Source organism: Perognathus longimembris, chromosome 3, assembly GCF_023159225.1.
Source record: "Perognathus longimembris pacificus isolate PPM17 chromosome 3, ASM2315922v1, whole genome shotgun sequence".
Taxonomy (NCBI): domain Eukaryota; kingdom Metazoa; phylum Chordata; class Mammalia; order Rodentia; family Heteromyidae; genus Perognathus; species Perognathus longimembris.
In genome coordinates this window covers 72,424,649-72,444,531 of record NC_063163.1, presented here as the reverse complement: position 1 = coordinate 72,444,531, position 19,883 = coordinate 72,424,649, and the positions used below count along the sequence as shown (strand labels likewise).

General features: G+C 54.7%; 2 protein-coding genes and 1 long non-coding RNA gene across 11 annotated transcripts in view; all 3 read right to left on the bottom strand.

Annotated features, from left to right (window-relative positions):
* Positions 1 to 496: 496 nt before the first annotated feature.
* On the bottom strand, positions 497 to 4,036 carry Qtrt1 (queuine tRNA-ribosyltransferase catalytic subunit 1). Its single transcript, XM_048342277.1, has 10 exons — positions 3,797 to 4,036; positions 3,526 to 3,594; positions 3,302 to 3,440; positions 2,603 to 2,681; positions 2,400 to 2,515; positions 1,519 to 1,657; positions 1,264 to 1,339; positions 1,044 to 1,153; positions 880 to 967; positions 497 to 689 (listed from the first exon to the last, which is right to left on the bottom strand). Exons 1-10 carry the CDS (start codon positions 4,034 to 4,036, stop codon positions 537 to 539), a joined length of 1,209 nt encoding a protein of 402 aa, XP_048198234.1. The 3' UTR covers positions 497 to 536.
* Positions 4,037 to 7,918: 3,882 nt separating this feature from the next.
* LOC125348791 lies at positions 7,919 to 8,659 on the bottom strand. Its single transcript, XR_007210407.1, has 2 exons — positions 8,495 to 8,659; positions 7,919 to 8,166 (listed from the first exon to the last, which is right to left on the bottom strand). It is a non-coding gene; the product is annotated as an uncharacterized LOC125348791 (long non-coding RNA).
* Positions 8,660 to 8,690: 31 nt separating this feature from the next.
* The window catches only part of Ilf3 (interleukin enhancer binding factor 3), a 37,872-nt gene continuing 26,679 nt past the window's right edge, over positions 8,691 to 19,883 (bottom strand). For 3 of the 9 annotated variants that reach the window (XM_048342204.1, XM_048342206.1, XM_048342207.1), the window contains 15 exons: positions 19,768 to 19,859; positions 19,292 to 19,387; positions 18,589 to 18,700; positions 18,063 to 18,160; positions 17,440 to 17,551; positions 17,243 to 17,353; positions 16,805 to 17,004; positions 16,367 to 16,534; positions 16,014 to 16,151; positions 15,737 to 15,913; positions 15,496 to 15,649; positions 15,315 to 15,368; positions 11,747 to 12,106; positions 11,125 to 11,253; positions 8,691 to 10,639 (listed from right to left, as the gene is read on the bottom strand). In XM_048342204.1, coding sequence (XP_048198161.1) covers positions 10,503 to 10,639; positions 11,125 to 11,253; positions 11,747 to 12,106; positions 15,315 to 15,368; positions 15,496 to 15,649; positions 15,737 to 15,913; positions 16,014 to 16,151; positions 16,367 to 16,534; positions 16,805 to 17,004; positions 17,243 to 17,353; positions 17,440 to 17,551; positions 18,063 to 18,160; positions 18,589 to 18,700; positions 19,292 to 19,387; positions 19,768 to 19,859 — 2,138 coding nt within the window. In that variant the 3' untranslated portion in view covers positions 8,691 to 10,502. Of the gene's footprint in view, positions 10,640 to 11,124; positions 11,254 to 11,746; positions 12,107 to 13,557; positions 14,872 to 15,314; positions 15,369 to 15,495; positions 15,650 to 15,736; positions 15,914 to 16,013; positions 16,152 to 16,366; positions 16,535 to 16,804; positions 17,005 to 17,242; positions 17,354 to 17,439; positions 17,552 to 18,062; positions 18,161 to 18,588; positions 18,701 to 19,291; positions 19,388 to 19,767; positions 19,860 to 19,883 lie in introns of those variants that run through there. The other 6 variants (XM_048342205.1, XM_048342208.1, XM_048342209.1 and 3 more) reach the window with 6 other exon arrangements.

Sequence of the window (19,883 nt, the reverse complement as noted above, 5' to 3'; positions counted from 1 at the left end):
ATTCACACCACCACACTCAGCTTCTTAATCGGGAGGATGTTGTTTCTCCCAGCTGGCCTCTAACAATGATCCTCCACATTTCCTCCTCCTAAGGAGCTGGATTTAAAGGCTGAGCCTCCATATCGCAATTCTGTTTGGCTTTTACTGGGGCTTGAAGTCAGGGCCTGGATGCTGTTATTTAATTTTTGTACTCAAGACAGCTCCACTTTCGACTTTTTGCTAGTTAATTGGAGATAAGCGACTTGAAGTTTTCTTGCCAGGGCTGGCTTTGAACCTCTGTCCTCAGACCTCAGCTACCCCAGTGGCTAGGATTACAAGCCTGAGCCACTGCACCTAACTTGTATAGTTACTTTTCATCAGGGAGAAGGTGAGACATCATCCAGGAAGGAGACCCAGATAGGTCGCCTCCCCAGGAAAACAGACACAAGCTAGTTAGAATTATAAAGTTTTTTGTTTTTTTAAAGTACAAACAACCTTAAAAAAAAATTCCGTTCTCTTCCACCCCGCCCCCCCAACCTCCCTCTCCCGTGGCCCGCTTAGTTCAACACGATTCCCACCGAGGCCAGGGCTTCGATGGCCCAGGCGGGGCAGAAGCTGGGGTCCCCATACATGGTGCACATGAAGCTCCGCACAAAGTCCGGGAAGCGCTGTTCCAGGATGCTGGAGCGCATGGAACTCATCAGCTGCAGCTGCCAGGAGACAGTGTGGTCACTGGCCCCGCCCCCAAAGTCCCCGCCCCCCGGGAATCTCCCCACCTGCACACCCAGCCCCCAGAGTCCCCACCTCCCACCCCCCCAGGCTCCCCCTACACACACACCCCTAAAGTGCCCGTCCCCCGGGCACCTCTGCACCCACACGCCTCCCCCCCTCCAGCCCTACCTGGTAGGCAATGTTGTGGACCGTCAAGTGGTGCAGGGCCGCAGTGTTGTCACTGTGCAGCAGGGCGTGCAGGAACGCCCGGCTGTGCCTGAGTGGGGAGGGGGTCAGGCGGTGGTCTAGCGGGGCCCACTCTGGACCCTCCAGCCCCCCACTTCTTCACCTACTTCTGGCAGGTTGGGCAGGTGCAATCCGGGTCTATGGGGCCAAAGTCCTTGGCATACTGCTTCCTCTTCAGTTGCAGGTTCCCAGTGGGCACCAGGGCGGAGCCAAAGCGCTGGAGCAGGGGCAGAAGGGAGGGAGAGGAAGGTCATCAGGGTCTTCATCATTCTGGGGCCCACCCCCCCTGGATTCCCACAGTTCTCTGCACTTGGCCCAGGGTCTCACCGCTGTCCGGGTGGGAAACACGCAGTCAAACATGTCACAGCCGAGGGCCACACAGACCACGAGATCTGTAGCGTAGCTAGTGAGAGGCAGGAAGCCAGGGAGGGCCAGTGAAGGTGGACCCCACCCCACAGTGGATCCCATTCCCAGCCACCTTCATCTCCCCTGCAGCAGGGCTATATCACTCCCGACAGCACCCCCAAAAAGTCGGAGGGATCTGTCCCCCACCCCCAAGGTAAGGCACTGTCCCCAACATACCCGACCCCCATCAGGTAGCGGGGCTTGTCCTTAGGCAGCCTGGAGGTGCTCAGCGCCACCATCTTCCAGAACTGGGCCTTGCTTTCGCCCCCACTCAGGCCCCCAATGGCGAAGCCCGGCACATCCCTCTTGATCATTTCTGAGGGCACAGATATACTATGGTGGCCAAGTGACAGCAGCCTGACAAAATTTGGTTTTGTTCCCATTCTGTACAGTTGACACTAAATCACAGGAGTCAATACCTCATTCAAATTTAGGACTGGAACTGGGCATGGTGACTCCTGCCTGCAATCCCTGCACTAGAGAGGATGAGGCAGGAGGAAATAAAGTTCCAGGCTAGCCTGAGCCAACATGATGAAACTGTTTTGGCTTTTCAACACACTTTTTTTTTTTTTTTTGCCAGTCCTGGGGCTTGAACTCGGGGCCTGAGCACTGTCCCTGGCTTCTTTTGCACAAGGCTAGCATTCTACCACTTGAGCCACAGCGCTACTTCTGGCTTTTTCTATATATGTGGTGCTGAGGAATTGAACCCAGGGCTTCATGTATGCAAGGCGAGCACTCTACCACTAGGCCACATTCCCAGCCTCAACTTTTTTTTTTTTTTTTAATGCCACTACTAGGGCTTAAACTCAAGGCCTTGTGCTCTTGCTTGGCTTTTTTCACTCAAGGTTGGGGCTCTACCACTTGTCCAATCCTGACTTTTTGGTAGTTACATAAGAGAAGTCTCATGGGCTTTTCTGCCTGCGCTGCCTTTGAATTGCGATCCTCAGATCTCAGCCCAGCTCATTTTACCCTTTGACGAAGCAGCATGCCCGTGCCTGATCTGTGTGGAGGCCTGTGATGAACAAGGCCAGGTGCTACCAGCACCTGGCTTCCTCTACCTTCAAGACAAGTCATCCGAAGATCTGCATCCAGCCCACCCTGGATGATGGCGAACAGATTCTGCTTGTCACACTGCCGATGAGCTGCAATGCACCGGTCCAGCCAACGTACTGATCTGCAAGGGAGCCCTGGTCGTGAATCCCTGGGGTCTGTTGAAGTGGAGGGGCCTGGATTCCCCTCCCACAACTACACCGCAGCTTACCTGTGCATGGCCTCCTCCACTCGAGGGCCTGTCACAGTACTGCTGACCACATCGTCCAGCTGCATGATGATGTCGGAGCCTGAGGGTGAGGCAGGACACTGTCACTGGCGAGTCCGCCACCTACTGAGCACACAATGAACCCCCGCTGTGCCTGCCACTGATGGCTGACTCCTTGGCAGCCATCCTAACCTGGTTTAAAACGAGATTTGATTGATTGTGTTGGTCCTGGTACTTGAACTCAGGGCCTAGACTGTTCCTTAGGTTTCTTTTGCTCATGGCTGGCCTTCTACCACTTGAGCCACAGCCCTACTTCTGGCTTTTGGGTAGTTTCATTGTAGATAAGAGTCTTACAGACTTTCCTGCCTGGGCCAGTTTTGAATCACGAACCTCAGAGCACAGCCTTGTAAGTAGCGAGGATTACAGGCATGGATCACTAGTGTCCAAGCTGAATAGCATGTTCTCATAGCAGGATATCAGAGAATACACTCAAACTCACTTGCATTTGCATAAACTCTGGAAGTATCGACAACAAATTAGTAATAGTAGCAAAGCAACTGATGAAAGTACAGGTGATGGATGGGAGAACATGCGTGGGAAGGGCACTATTTGCACATCTTGTACAAAGAGTGTATCTTTGTCCGGGGAGACCCAGGACTCTTCCCAACCCCCTCCGCTCCCCACGCCACGGGTTAGGCTCACCAAGCGCATTCTGGATCTCCACCGACCTCTCCGGGCTCAACAGGGTCTCTTTGCCATCATAGGGGGAACGGAAGCGGACGCCCTCCTCCGTAACCTCGGACAGCGACACCAGGGACACCATCTGGAAGCCTCCGCTGTCCTGAGGGAACCCCCATCACAGAGCTGTCAAAGGGGTTAGAGGCTGTGGACCGACCCCCACAGAGGCATCCGCCCCACCCACTCACCGTCAGCAGATTGTGGGGCCAACTCATGAAGCCGTGGAGACCCTGGGCCTTTTGGATCAGCTCGGGACCCTGCAGTGGGTGGGGTGGAGGGAGCGTCTAGTTACGGGGTGCGTGCGATCCCGGGTCCCCCCAAAGCTCTCCCGCCCTTTACTAACTAGGCCCCGGGCCAATCGGGGGAGCCAAATTCCCGTCAGTGGCTTGGGCGCCAGAGGCGTGTCAGGACCGGTGCCGCCCGACGCCGCCCACCCGCGTCCCGATCCGCTCAGCTCACCGGCCGCAGCCCCAGATGGTAGGTGTTGCCCAGGCAGATGCGGCAGCCCAGGTCGTCCAGCTGCTCCGCAGTGATCCCCTTCATGGTGGCCTGCGTGCCCACGGGCATGAACACAGGAGTGGACACCGGCCCGTGCGGCAGCCGCAGTTCCCCCGCTCGGGCCCTGGAGCGACTGCATTCGGACACCAGCCGAAAGATCCGAGGGGCCGACTCCGCGGAAGCCGGGATGGTGGACGCCATCTTTACTACCGGAACCACGTGGACCAGGGATGCAGTGGGCGGGGCGGTGCTGGCTCCTGTCACGTGACACGAGGGCGGGGCTGGCCGCTGGGCAGCGACCGGGCGCCATGGCAACAGACGCCCACAGACGCTTCCCACCGCGGGCCCCGGAGACGGAAGGGATTTGTCCGTGCCCCTTTTCCTTCTCGGCAATCAAAATTTCTCTGGCTCATGATTCCCTCCCACACGTAACATCTCGGCGTGAGGACCCGACACAGATTCCATCAGAACACATGTAGTGATCGGTGCTTGACGTTTTTGGTTTCCATTTGGGTTTTTTTTATTTTGCCAGTCCTGGGCCTTGGACTCAGGGCCTGAGCACTGTCCCTGGCTTCTTTTTTTTTTTTTTTTGCTCAAGGCTAGCACTCTGCCACTTGAGCCACAGCGCCCCTTCTGGCCGTTTTCTGTATACGTGGTGCTGGGGAATCGAACCGAGAGGGCTTCATGTATCCGAGGCAAGCCCTCTTGCCACTAGGCCATATCCCCACCCCCTGTTTTTGTTTTTGATTGATGCTGATCCAGGGACTTGACTCAAGGCCTGGACGCAGTCTCTTTTATGCACAAAACTAACGCTTTACCACTTGAGTCACAGTTCAACTTCCAGTTTGGGGGAGGTTAATTGGAGGTAAGAGTCTTCTAGACTTTCCTGACACTCCTGGCTTTGAACTCTGATCCTCAGATTCAGCCTCCTGAGTGGCTGGGATTACAGGGACAAGCTACCAGCACTAGCCAGGCCTAACGCTGACTTGTCTTACGTTTTTCCTAAAGAGCTTAGAACAAGGCCTATCACATAGTAAGTGCTGAGTAAAAGTTATTTGTTCACAAAGCATGTTACGATCACAATAAAGATTCCTTTGTTAAAAATATCCAAACAAGCAAAAAAAATGGCCTGCTTTATGAAATGGTAGCTCCTCTGTACACTTTTTCAAATTGGTTGGTCCTGCACTTGAACTGAGCCTGAGCACTGTCTTTGAACTCTATTTGCTCAAGGCTAGTATTCTTTGGGCCACACCTCCACTTCCAGTTTTCTTATGGTTAATTGGAGATGAGAGAATCATGGCCTTTCTGGACTGGGCTGAATAAACCACAATCCTCAGACTTCAGCCACCTGAGTAGCTAGAATTACAGGCATGAGCTACTAGCATCCAGCCTGCATCTTAATAACTAAAATTATTATACTAATATTTTTAAACTTTCCTCTTCTTTAGCCAGACACTGGTGGCTTATAATTCTAGCTACTCAGGAGGCTGAAATGTGATTATCAGGAACCAAAGCCAGCACCCAGGCAAGAAAGCCTCAGAGACTCTTATCTCCAATGGCTACCCCCCTCCAAAAAAAAGCCGTAAATCATCTGTGGCTCAAGTGGTAGGGCACTAGCCTTTAGCCCAACAGCTCCAGAACAGTGCCCAGGACCTATGTTCAAGTCCCCCACCCCACCACACAACCAGCAAACACCACACACCCACACATACAATGTTTCTTCAATAACAGAAGGAATCTCAGATCTTAGATTTGAAAATGCAAAAGCTAAGACAAAATTTTATACGTGTGTGTGTGTGTGTGTGTGTGTGTTCCCCACTCTTCCGGTCTCCCTGCTGCACAAGAGTAAGGAAGGCTGAGTCACTGATTTACTCATAATATGCAATATGATATCTAATGATTATTCTTGGAAATGTAGCTGACATCAAGCTGCCAGCAGAGAGCGCCATTGTTTCAGAACACCTCCGCTAAGCTGAGAACTGTCATACTGAACTGGCCGCCTTCACGTAAGGCCTTGCTTGTATGGAAGCAGTTAGCGACTAATGATGCCAATTTCTCAGGATGACAAAGACTCCTTGGCAATACAACCCATCGAAAATATAAACTACATGGGGCTGGGCAGGTGGCTTAGCAGTAGAGTGCTTGCCTCGCATGCACTAAGCCCTGGGTTCCATTCCTCAGCACCACATAAATAGAAAAAGCCAGAAGTGGCACTGTGGCTCAAGTGGTAGAGTGCTAGCCATGAGCAAAAAGAAGCCAGAGACAGTGCTCAAGCCCTGGATCCCAAACTCCAGGACTGGCAAGAAAAGAAAAGGAAAACAAAAGAGGAAATGGTGGGACTTTAAGTGTGGAACTCGGTGTTGGTCTCACCGCAGGAGTCAGGGGAGCTCACACCCAGGCCACTGAATCCACACTCTCCCCAGACACACAGGCCCCGCAGACGTCCAGGGGAATCACAGAGGCAGGGGAAAGGCAGATGCCTTACATTTGCTTAATATAGAACCCTTTGGGTGCTGTCACGGCCTTGAACTTGCTAGGCGGGTGCTCTCCTAGTTGAACCACACCTCCAGGCCCACTTTTTCTTTTTGGCTTCAGTTATTTAAAAAAAAAACAAACATTTTTTTTTTTGCCAGTCCTGGGGGCTTAAATTCAAGGCCTGAGCACTGTTCCTGGCTTCCTTTTGCTCAAGTCTAGCACTGTCACTTGAACCACAGCACCACTTCCAGCTTTTGCTGTTCATGTGGTGCTGAGGAACAGTATCACAATCTAAGGTTGGAGGTGAGGCTCAAACGGTAGAGCACCTCTCCAGCAAGTGAGATGTGAGTTCAAGTCCCCACTACCGTGAATTAATTAAAAACGATGCTGAGGGTCATTCTGAAAGCCTTGACCTTGCTAAGTGCCCAAACACATACACACATAGTAAACATCTGGAATAGGCAGTGTGTCACTCTTTCTGCCACACAGCTGTAACCAAAACCAAAAGCCCTTCTCTGGAGTGAGCGTCACAGATGGAAAGGTTACTCTTTTCTTTCCAGATCGGGTGTCGCCTCAATGTCTAGGGGTGCGGGAAGAGCAGGGCCGGAGGCTCAATGACATCCACCTTCGTCTGGTCAGCGGTCCCTGGGGCGGGTTCCAGGACTGCCCTTTGAGGGCTGTTTCAGCACAATGGACAGCGCCCAAGAGGTTGCAGTGAGAGCTGGCAAACAGCCTGGGGGCGGAGCCTGTGGCCTCATTCCCCCCCCATGAATGGCGTGCAAGGGCGGAGCCTGCGCCCCTCCCCCCCAGGAACAGAGCGCAAGGGGCTGGGCCTCTCCGTGGCGAAGTCACCTGGGAAACCTCACTGAGCACAGTGAGCATGAAGGGCCTATACGAACTGGATGTTTCCAGAGATTTCCTGTGTCCTGTTAAACGCAGGCCCACCTCCAGTAGTGAGCAGTCAGCGGCCCCATTCCCCACGGTTGCCCCGGAGAACCACTTACCCAGGACAGGGTAGTTTTAGAGGGTTGGGGTTGTGGTCTAGGACCCTCCCAGGCAGCTTGGGTAGGCCAACTGCAAAACTCCAGAACTTTCCAGGCCAACTGTCCAAACATAAGACGCCTCAGGGACATGAGGTTTGGGTGACTGACCCAGGGGCCTGGGCAGATCCCCGCTTGCCCTGGAGCACCCCTCTCTGCTACCTACACAACTGATGTGCCACAAAGGCTGAGGCCAAGGTGCCATCTCATGGGAGATTTTAGGAAGACATCGGCCAGGGGCTTAAGGACACGGGGGACAATTCTTTACAGTCCTGTCTCCTACCACCAAGTTCGGAAGGTCTGGGTGGGTCTCAGCGTCTATTTGGGGCATTGTTTAGAACCATTTTCTCAGTGCAGGATTCAACCATGGAACTTGGCCCCTGCATCTGCTTCCCTCTCCCCTCCTCCCTGAACTGGAAACAAGCCCAACCTCGCAGCACCCTAAACATACTTCACGCTAAGACAGGCCTGTCCATCCGGGACAGGAGCTCCTCAGTGTCTGGAGGGCAAACACCAAGGTAGTGTCAAGGTAGTGGAAAAATATATACAATGAGAAAATGAGACGCCAGACACGTGAACTCGGTTTATTCTGGGAAGGGTCGGTGAGCATCATGGCCTCCGTGGAGGCTAGTTCCTAAAGCCCAGACCGTGTCCGGAGGTCTCAGGCGGGTAATGTGCACGGCCAGCATGGATGGAGCTCACACGGAGACTGAATGCAGAGGCGACACCCAGCTGCAGAGGACCGGGACGCAGAGCTTCGGGCAGGCACAGGCCTTACGGACTGCACGAGAGCCGTCAGTGGTTGAGTGGACCTCCCTGCCAGGGCAGACAGGAAGCAGGCAACTAGGAATTGACCCCCCCAGGTCAGACTGGACTCCAGCCCAAAGACAGGCAGAGCCCCAATGGCACTGCTCCATCAGGAGGTAGAAATCCTGGGTCTGTACCCCATGATTCAGTGGTCCCCTCTGGTCCTAGTCACCAACCCCTAATGTTCCTCCCCCAGAATCAGTCCGGAGTCCCTGAGCCCCACCCCTACCCCTTCTCTAATGCCACAGAATTCTTTCCTTCACAGGGGTCCCGGGCCCTCTTGGTCATATGTGCCTGGTGCCCCATTCCTGACCCCCATGGCTTATTCAGCAAGTACCTCGTCATGATCAACTCCAGAGGACAACTGTGGCCCCCCACTCTTCCTGTGGAGGCTCCCGATGACCTGTGCTGGTGATGGAAAGACATGAGACAGCAGGTGAAGCAGGCCAGTGCCCCCAGCAGGAAGGCCTTCTCTACCCAAGGTGACAGCTGCCATCTTGGTACAGTGGAGCCTCAGCACTGCAACAATGTCACAGGCCAAGTGAAGCACAGCATCCTAGCACCACGGAGGCCTGCAAGGTGTACCATGGAGGGCTCTGTGTTCTCCAGCTGCTCCTTGGAGACAAGCACCCGGGACACTGTGGAGTCATGGAGTGTGCCATCTGGTCCCTTCTGGCAAGGCCTGAGCTGAGGCCTCGGGGACTCATCTAGAGTTTTGCTGTGCTTAGCAGGTAGTCTTCTGGCTGTGTTTGTGGCTAACACAGAACCCTCCTCAGCATGAATCCTTACCCCAAAACAAGAGGGCCAATAGGAACGTCTTCCTATGCCAGCTCGTAGACATGTCAGTCACAGACATGGCCCATCATGATGGGAGCAGGGACCCACTCACTCATCCACTACAGATCACTTGGGTGGAATGCTGGCTCTCACAGACTGGAACTCCCATGTTGGCCGCTTCTCGGCCTGCTTCCCCACAGCCACATCCTCTTTCCGCCTCTCATGTTTATTCCTTCCATGCAACTTTCATCTACTTCATCAATGGAGGGGTCCTGAGCACAAGCTGGATCTTGCTTCTTCTTGCGCACAAGAGACCAAAGGGCACCTGGGGGCTCAGGCCAAGCCCAGTGCCAGGAGTCCGGGTGCAAAGGCGGCTACAGGCAGAGAAGGGCTCTTATTGAGGTGCCAGGTTATTTTCTGACAGGCTGGATGACGGCCATGACCCTCATGGGCAAAGGCAAGCAGCCGGACACCAAGTTCTCTCCGCGTGGCTGTAGGAAATGTCCAGCAGCAGAAATCCTGGCCTCTTCCCCACAAGCAACCTGGAATACACTCTACTTGTGACCAGGTCCCCAAACACTGCAGAATTTCAACAGTAAACAAATCTTCCCCTAGACTGCTAGAGCCAGTCTCTGCAACTTGTAGAGAGCCCCAGCTCCTACAGGAGGCCTTTGTGCAGCAGGGCCACAATTGTGGCCCACACCAGCCCAAGGGCACAGCTGGCTAGCAGGGTTCCTGGAGCAGGAAATAAAGCATGCCTGCAGCTCCAGCCTTCGCGCTGCTCCCACATGCTGCCAGGAGTGGAGCTGTGGAGACTGTGGGACACTGGGGTAAAAAGACCCCAGAGGGGCAGGGAGCTGGCCCTTGCCAACCTCGGAATAATGATGTCTGGAGGCCTGGAGTTGGACCCTCTCTGGTGACCAGGGACCATCCTGCTGTCCCCACCCTGCTGCCCAGAGTGGGAGCAGAGTGGAGCGAGCTGCCCATCACCCGACTGACTAGAGGGTCAAACACCCAGGCCTGAGACAGTGCCATTCTTTTTTTTTTTATTTGTCTACATTCTTCTGAGTTCGGATGTACTGCCTGAATGATCCAGACATACAAAAGGAAAAAAAACCCCAAAACCCACTCTTTCCCACTGGTTTTTAAAATAAAATCTTCACTTATAAAACTGAAACACGAAAGCATTAAAATACAGAAAGCTCATTGAACTCACTTCACAAAAGCATGAACAGATGATGCATCCCTTCTGTAACTATTTCAAGACAAACCAAGGCAAGGCTAACACCAAGTGTAAATAGACAGAGGGATAAATGGCAAGAACGCAAAACTCTACCAGACGAGACTGTAATGGCAACTAACAAACCACTGAAGACACGGAGTCCCAAACACAGCTAAATGCGGGTCACAGCACGGGCCGGGGGCCACTGCACCTCACAACGCGGCAAACGTGGACGGGTGGGGAACGCCTGCAGGGCCGGCGGACATGTTAACTGTGATGCATAAAACAATCTTCGGATGGGCTGAGGGCGTAAGTGCAGAAGGTAGTGGAGGCAGCCCGGGGGGCTTTATCTGTACTGATAGTTCATGCTGTGGTCTGTGTTCCGGCTGTAGCCCCCCTGTGAGGACTGGTAGGAGCCAGGAGGGCCACTGTAGTTCTGTCCAGACCCCGGGGAGTTGTAGTTTGACTGTGACGAGTAGCCTCCTGCAAGAGATGGGGCAGGTTAAAGGAGGGGACAGGAGTGCCCGGGCCATGACCCCAAAAGGCCGGGCCCCTTGGGCGCCTGCTTTGGCTAAGTATCTTTCACAGGCCATCCAGTCTTGCCTTCCACCAACACCCTGCAAGGTGAGACCACCGCAAACCTGGCTGTTAGGGGCTATGACACACGATAATTGCCTCATCACAGAACCAGGGACACCTGGACCCACTGCTCCGCGTGAGCTCACACTGAGATTACCAGTCAGTTTGGCCCCTGGGGTCTTGGACATCTCAAGTGGGTGCTGGCACTTGAGAGTCTTGGGGCAACACCCGGTGTCCAGCTTCTCAAATGCACAAACGGCTATGGTGGGCCCTACTCAGAAGCTGAAAGCAGCTGCCAATGCACCCCACCCACAAGCCCTCCAGTCCTGCCACGGCTCCCAGCTTCACAGCACACCAGGCAAGGCCTGCCACCTGCTCCCAGGGCCCACCTTGTTTGCCTTGGTATGAAGAGCCGCCCCCAGAACCTCCGCCGTAGCCCCCGTGTGACCCAGGGTTGTAGGAGGACCCGCCTGAGCCATAGCTGTTCCCGCCACTTCGGCCTCCACTACCACTGTAGTCTAGGGGAGAGAAAACAGCGTGGTTAGGGGGCCCGGAGAAGGCAAAGTGGCAGTGGGTCAGGGACCTGCCAGGGGGTACCTCTGCACATGTGGCACATGTCAGCCTTTTAAGTAAGTACCAGACTCCAGAGCCACGTAAGAGACCATGCCCTGGCCCTGGCTGGTTCCCAGGGGTGGCAGCACCTGCCCCACACTGACGGCGCCTCGATGCTGCCCACCGCCCGTCAAGAGGACGCACCGCACGCACATGCCTACTCCACCCTGCACGGCCTGTGGTGCAGCACAACCCACTGGGTCGGGGCATAAAGTAGAAGGAAAGGGTCTGGGCCGGATCAGAGAGTGGATGTAACACTGCCTCCCTCCATAGCATCCTCCCAAGAGGTGGCCTCAAGTCACCACCCCACTCACAACAATGCTGCCTGGACCGCTGCCTTTGGGCCCGCCTAAGCACCCATGTGTCTTGCACCCAGCCCTGGGCTGGAGGCCAACTCACTGAATTTGCTGTCGTAGCTGTAGTCGGTGCTGCCCCCTGGGGAGCTGTACGAGTTGGAGTAGGAGGAATAGCTGCCCTGACCGTGGCTGTAGCCTTTCTGTTTGCCCTGTGGCGGGCCATAGCTGCCGTACTGGCTCTGGTTGTAGGACGGCTGCTGGCCCTGGTGGGCCTGGTAGCTGGAGCCGTAGGAGGGCTTCTGCTGGGCCCCATGCGGTGGCTTCTTCCCAGCATGCTTAGGGGGCACCGGTGAGCTGTAGCTGTCCCCTTGGTAGTAGGAGCCGTAGCCAGAAGAGCCACCACCGCCCCCGCCGCCACCACCACCGGCATTCCCAGAATGCCCTCCGTTGCTGTAGAATTGACCTAAACAGGGAGGGAGGGGGTCAGGCAGAGGGTCTGGAAGGCAGGGGAGGGGAGGGAAGGAAGGTGGCAGCCGTGGGCCCTGAAGGCTGACCCAAGTCGCTGCCTGGAGACAGCGAGGAAGAGAGAACAGAACTGCAGCTCTGCTGGCTAAGGCAGCCTGCCGCAGGCCGGTGCAGCCTTCGGCTCCACTCACCCATCAGCTGGTGACAACAAGGGGTCTTTGCCAAGCAGCGCACGACAGCAGCTGTGCAGCAGATGTCAACATTACAATGAGATGGGCTCCGAGCGCAGATGACATTCAGGACTAGCTGACAGCTACCCAGATGTCCCCAACGGTGACAGGAAAAGCAAAGCCCCAGAGAAGCAGCGAGCCACCCCCACCTCCTCTGTTCTGTGCTGGATGGAAACGGGCTTGGCAGGCCTAGGCCGGGGATCCCAGATGTTCCGTAACGAGGCCTCTAAAGCCACCACTGTCCTGCAACGACCAAGTGGTCTGGCCTGGTTCTGGGAAGAGCAATTTAAAACTCCTCAATCAAGCGCAGGTGTCTCCTGGATGTCACTTGTACAAAAACACATGACCTGGGACACAGAGGGGGGTCCCCAGAATCAGGCTGGATATCTGGATGGCCACGCAAGGCTCCTCTATTGTCCCCCCAGCACAGCCACTGGGCACCAGCAAGGCCGAGCTCATATAAAGCCCCCACCTCTGGTCACTAGGCTTTCACCAGACCACCCTTCCAGAGACGGGGCTGGTGCGGGGGCAGCCTCCATAGCACCAGGAAGCCCCTTGCAGTGTCAGGCATGGCTACGGAGGTCTCAGGGTGGGCAAAAAGCTGAGGCCAAGAGGCCATGGGGCAGCTCTCCGGGCCAGGCCAGGCCTTCCCCCAGCGCTCAAGCAGGGGCTGTCAAGGTCTGGGGCCTGGGCACACAGCCCCCTCTGCCCACAGTCGGCCAGTGCAGGCGGCTGGCCAGGCCCAGGGTGGGTGGGAGGGGGAGAGACGTCCCACACAGCCTAGCCTGTCCGTCTTCCCCAGGTTGAGCACTGAGGATCCCATACTTTTGGGGTGAGGTGGGGGGGGGGAGGGGGGCCAGTTTGGCAGTCCTCCCAGGCCTTCCATCCCCCAGAGAAGCGCACCCCATTTACTGTCATGTCACGGGCCACTGCCACAAGACCAGGGGAAGACAGAACCAGTCTGCACACTTGACCTTTTCCTCTGGGCAGCCCCCTCCCCTCCCGATCACAGTCATACACTGAGGAGGAGGAGGACGTGTCCCACAGTGCAAGAAAGCAAATGTGCAGAGGCTCAGTGAGGAGGCTGGGTGCACAAAGGCCTCGGCGCCTCCCCCCGCCCCAGCAGCCCCTGCCCCAGTCCCCAGCCCGGCTCCCCCAGCATCCCGCACGGAGCCTCCGTCTGAAGCCGGGAATGAATGAAGACGCAAGTACTTAGGGCTCATTACTTTAACATGTATTGATTCAAAAAAAAATAATAAAGAGGAGGAGGGAGTTTCAACGTCATTCAGGATAACTATTTCCTGGTATAAAAAGACATATTCTCAAACAATAACTTTCTAAAAAAAAATACATCATGCAATCCAAGTTTTAAAAAGTCTCACTGAATGTTTCAAACCTTGGGAACAAATCACACATAGTAACCATTTTGATCAGTTTTGCCTGAATTAATGCAAAATCTTGCAAGTCAAGACAGAGGCAGGATGTGCAGCTAAAATAACTGAGGCCACCACATCCAAGGAGGCCACCCACCAGGCAATCCTAGGCTGGTGAAGGGAGCAAAGGGGCCTTGAACCTTTGCGCGCAGCAAGGAGGGGCTGCCAGGCCCCTGAGGAACCAAAGCTGGCTTGCCACTGGAAGTGAGGAATGTACAAGGCTCTTGCTGCGTGAGGTTTTTTGTTTTTTGTTTTAAGCCCCATTAAGGAGAGTGCAAAAGTCAAACATCCAGAATCCCTTTCGTTTGCAGCTGTGACCAGGACTTGCAAAATTTCACATTCTCTAACCTCTTGAAGCTCATCTGTCTCTCACACAGATAATGGAAGCACAGTTTTGATACCTTTGAGAGTCCACTCTAGCCAAACCAGCCACAAAATACTGCACCCAAACAAGAAGCCCACCAGAGCATTTTAACAGGGCAGGTATGACCTCAGCCCAGTGCACAATCCCCCGCCTTCTCAGCGCTGTATAGGCTTGATAAAAAGAAAAAACGTCGCCGGCTCTGGATCAGTGTGGTGAAATCGTTTTCATCACTGTCAAAGGCATCAACCAGGTTTGGGAGTTGGTTAAAAGATTAAAAATTCATACAAAACCTGCTGTAAATTAAGACAAAGGTAGATTAAAATGTGTCACTATCTGTCTCTTTGAATAAAGGAATGCTTTCTATAAAAAGCACGGGTGGGCTTTTGCCTTGATGCTCAACAGCGCTGGCTCTAAAGTTCTATGCAAATGTGCACAGAAATACATTCTCTGGGAAAGTGTTCTCCACTTAGTGTGAACTTCAAAATGACCAAGGTTCAAAGGCAAATCACGATAAAAACTGCCATTGTCTTAAATTCTGCAGGCTAAGAGTTTCAGACAAGCTGCGGTGGAAAGCCACGGTTGAGAAACCCAGTGAAGCACAGGGACACAGCACGGACACTTTGGGTTTTGGAGTTGGAAGAAATTGGAGTAAAAAGTTGATTTTGTGTGCAATACTTTTAGACGCTCTAGGAAGACCCAAAATCATGATAGCCGTAGCAGTCTGTGAAAAAGTCACCTACAAAAGGGGGAGACAGAGCAGAGAGAAGAAATTAGAATTCTTTTGAAAAAGGGCACAGAGCGCCACATTTGAACTCATGTTCTAGATTTCTCTGCTCCTGTGGCCCCCAGTGAAGGCTCTTTCTCAGGACAACAGCGGTGCTTAGGCAGGAAAGCTGCACTCGCCAAGATTGATGCTCCGCACGGCATACAGCAGAGAAAGGGCCATTTGGACTTCTAAGGAACTTGGAAGGCACATGAGTTAGTTGGTGTGTTAGCACTTATGAACCAAGGACTCGCTGGCGGGATGGGGATTTGGAGGGCCAACTCTGACCAAACTCCGCAAAAAGGTGCGGGTGGCTCTGAGCCTCAAGGAAGCCTCACGGGCGCCCTGCCCTAACTCAGGCCCACAACTACGCTGCGCTGCCTCCCACGTGGACACACACGGAAGCGCACACTTACTGTAGCCTGCTGTCGCCGAGTTGCCACCGTAGCCATAGCTGCCGTACCCGGCCCCTGAAAGAGAGCAGACATGTCCCGGGATGGAGGGGGGCTCCCTTAGACCCCCCCCTCCTTCAGCTTCTCAGCCTGCTCCCCATAGCGCAGAGCTGTGGACACATGGAACAAGATCCCCCGTCCTTACCAGCATTCATGTAGCCTCCATGGTTGGTGCCACCAAATCCTCGTCCCCGGCCTCGCCCGCGGATGTTGCCTCCTCGTCCCCGGCCTCGAAGATTGGGGGGCGGGGGCACTTCATTGTGCATGGGTCCCCCCATGCCAAAGCCAGGGCTGTGGGGCTGGATAAGAGAACACAGGCAGGTGAGGCTCTCGGCCTCACAAGAGGACACCGCGAGGCCAGAGGGAGGTAAAGGAGAAGCGGTCACCTTGGCAGCAAATTTGGGTCCACCTCTGACAGGGACAGGGGTTCTCTTCTTTTTGTTGGCATCCAGGGAGAGGGGGGCATCAGGGAAAAGCTTTTCGAGTGCAGCCAGAGCAGCATATGCCTTTGCCACCTTCTTGTTTGAGCCAGCACCTTGAAACTTCTGACCATCCACCTCAACCTGTGGAGAGCACACGGGCAGGTGACACATGGCCTCCTCCAGGGCTGTGGGGGACCCCTCCGCAGAGGCCTGAGGCACCCCATCCTGAAAGCTCCCTCACCTCCATGACAAAACGCTTGTCGTGGCTGCCACCCGTCTCAGAGATGAGCTCGTACTTCAAGCCGCGCCTCTTCTCGTTGAGTTCCATCACGGGGTTTTTGCCATGCTTAGTCAAGATCGGCCCCTGCTGTTTTACGTTCTCAGGGAAAACACAAAAGAAAACCAACACACTCAGCTGCAGCCTTCTCAGCAAGAAGGGAGCGGCCCCCTCCCTGTGCCCTGTGTCAGCTCTCAGGGACTGGCCAGTGGGGGCAGTGGGCAGGGCTCCCCCCACAGCTCCCTACAAGGGAGGCCCACTGCCTGAAGGTCTGCGCACTGCCCCAGTGGCCACTCCAGTGCCTACCATGAGCTCACCTCGGCACTGGCATCTGCGGGAAAGGCAGCATTGGGGTTTGAGGATGTTTCCATCATGGGGGGCGGCGCCATCACAGTGGGCTTTGCCTCATTCTCCTCAGCAGAATCGTCCCCCTTGCTAGAGTCCCTGCCTTCAGCACCTGTTGGCAAGCCCATGTCCTGTAGCACCTGGAGAGTACAGAGCTGGTGAGGTGGGTGGACAAAGAATGGACTGGGGGTTCTGAGCGGAGCACGGCCGCTAACCTGATGGTTCTTTCCTTCCCCTCCAAGCCCAGCTAGCTTGGAGGACCCTCTGAGGGGGTTTTGGCCATGCATGGCTTTGGCAAGTGCTCAAAAATCTAACCACATCATTGTGTTGAATGCCCGCTGTGCCACCCCCATCCCCACCACCAGGTGAAAGCGGCTCTCCTGCTGTTTGTCCTAGTGGAAGACTGGTACCTTAACAGCCACATGCAGCTTGGCAGTCTTCTTGGATGGCCCTGAGGCCTCAAATAAGCTGCCATCCACCTCCACAGACATGGTAAAGATGGGGGCATGTACGGGGCCCGTCTGCGAGATCAGCTTGTACTGCAGCCCTGGCTTTAGCTGGTTCAGCCTCATCAGGGCATTCATGGCTTGGGGAGGCTCAGTCTTCTCCTCTGGGAGAAGAACATAGACAACTCAGAGTGAGATGCTGATGGTCCCTTGCTAGAAGAGTGAAGAAACCCATGGCCCACGCTCCTCCAGAAGCCCTGGTGGGAACACAGGACTGTGATGCCACGTCATGCGTAGTAGCTTTTAAAAAAAACACTCAAAACTTTTGTGTCCAAGAAAATGAGAACGACAGCAGGTGGGCAAGGATAGTGGGTGGAGAACCAGTAAGCTGCCCATACACACCTTTCTTCTGGATCTTCTTTTTCTTCTTGCTCGGGGACTTCTCGTCCCCATCCTCCTCCATGGGGCGTTTCATGGGTGTAATGGCGTACGTGGTGCTGGGGGGGATTTGAACTGAAAGGAGACCAGGACAGAAATGGCTAAGACCAAGGCAGGGATGTAGGAGTGGGGCCCTTTTGCCCAGCACTGGGCGCACATACCGGTGTAGTCCACGGGGTTCTCATTCTTTGGTTTCTTGGGCATCTTAGAGGGCAAGGGGTCCATGCCAAGCACTTTATGGAGTTGGCCAAAGGCAGCGAGCCGCAGCGCATGCTGAAGGGGGGAAGAAAAGTCTCACTCAGATGCCCAGCGCCAGCAGCCTCAGTCTGTGAGCTCACTACTGCTTTCTGAGAGGGGCGGGAGCTAAAGGTCTCCTCTACATCAGCAAGGGGTTCCCTGACAGCTACAGCAGGGCCTGACTGCTCCGGTCCAACCTTGCTGAGGGGGAGGGCCAGCCTGTGACCACCACCCCCGGAGAGGAATACAGGAGACCCCAACCTGGGGACTGGTTGCCACACGGAGCCACGTGGTGAGCCTGCAGGGGAAGAGCCCCAAAACAGTCCTGTGCAAACATGGCACGTGGGCAGGCAGAGGGAGGGACAGACAACCACCACGCATGGCACCAGGGGAAAGAAGCAGCCCAGATTGGGGCACCCTGTATCAGATCTGTGCCTTCGCCTGTGCTGCAATCCAGGGGCTGCCCTGAGAATAGCCAGTCATGGAACTGGGAGCCAGTGAGTGCAGACTGGGCAAGGGCTCACGCTGGCAATGGCGACGACTATACCTGCGCACTCTGTGTGATATCTTCCCGTTGCTGTCTGTCTAGATGCCCAATAGCATCAGTGGCTTCTTTTTCACAAGGGTCATAAATGCCAGAACCATCTGAAGGCAGGAAACAAGGAAGATATGCAGAGGATTATCTTTTAGCATCTCGGAAGAGTTCTGCTGGCTGAGGGAACCAGGTGCATTACCCCCCGCGCCCCATCCACACCCAGCTCTGGAAAACACACCGAGCTCGGTGACCCACTCAGCATCCAGCCCTTGACAGAAATAATCCATATGTGTCTCAGAGCAAGAAAAGCCACATGGGAGTGGGTCACCACTGCCCTCGGATCCGCCCTTGGAATCAGGGCTGCGGACCCGGCTCAGGGCTGGATATGATGGTGCAAGAGGGTAGTCACATGCTTCGCCCTAGGGGGACATGGGGCTGCTGCTGCTGCCCTAACCCAATTAGTGGACTCGAGAGGAGGTGGCCACAGGGCCTTGATCCCTTTCCTTTTCCTGCCACTTGCAAAGCACAAGGCCCCAACCTGGCATCACGATGCCTGACGCCAGGCACTCCAGCACTCTCCGCAGGGCCTCGCCAGCACCCATGGGTCTGTTGGCCGTGCCGATGGATTTCTCACACAGCAACTCCAAGGGCTAAAAGGAAAGAGCGACAGTGAGCCACCAGCTGCAGAAGGGGACAGCTAATTCCCAGGGAGGCGCTGTTACCGAGTCGGTAGAGGAGTCACAGTCACTGGCAATGTCACAGCCAAGGACAGTATACTTCAGCTGGGACAGGCGAACTGTTTCTTAAAAGGACATGAAATCCTTGAAGGCCAAGCGGCATGTTGAGACTGTATTTAGGTAATTTTTTAAAAATGTAATCATTTACAAATATCCAAACCATTCTTAAGAGCAAGCTGTAAGGACACGGCAGGTGGCCAGAATTGGCTGGCCACAGGTGCTATTTCACTGGCTTAGAACTCAGGCAAGCGCTTGGCTACAGAGTGGATCACACCACTCTAGTAAGCAGCCAGCCTTCTTTGCTCCCCACTGAGAAGCTGTGTGTCCCCCATAGAAGGTACTAGCCCTGTTCTTAGCCCCCGTGCTCTGAAGCACCAGCCTTTCTGACGGTGTATGACAGTGATATCCCAGAGCACCTTGCCTGCCCCGCGCCATGTAGGATTCCTGGGATGGAGGAGCCCTCTGCACAAACTGCACTGTGTCCCAAACTGAAAGGTGCCTTACCCATCCTCTAAGGGGTCCCCAGGTGGGCACACGAGTACACAGGTCCCTCAGTACCCGGATGACAATGACACAGGACTTCAGCCCGTTGGCTCTGGCCTGGAAGAAGAAAGCACAGGACCTTTACACAGAGCATTCTCCAGACACCAGGCAAACATGAACAACACAAGTCTCATGGTGCTGCTTTGCCAAGGGTAAGCAGGTGGGCAAGACCACCAAGTGTGTGGCCAGCTGCAAGCTCCCTGCCCAGACAGTGCAATTACTCGAGGCAAAGCAGCAGCAGCCCACCTGTGCTGGTGCGAGCCTCCTGGGGGTGTCCAATTGGTTTAGTGCACTCCTTTAGCAGCTGCACAGCCGCAGGTGCTAACAAGATCAGCACGGCTATGGTCAAAGTTATATAGACTTTATGGTCAAAAGTTAGCTGCGTTACAACTTAGGAATTCTCTACCAAAAGACAAAGAGAAGAACAAAATGCAAACCTGGAACCACTTGGCGTGTCGAAGGGACGCCAAGGCAGCAAGGCATTTCTGCCTGTCCAGAACGTCCGGGGGATCGTTGACTGATAGCGTTTCTATTCATGGATGGAATAAGAAGA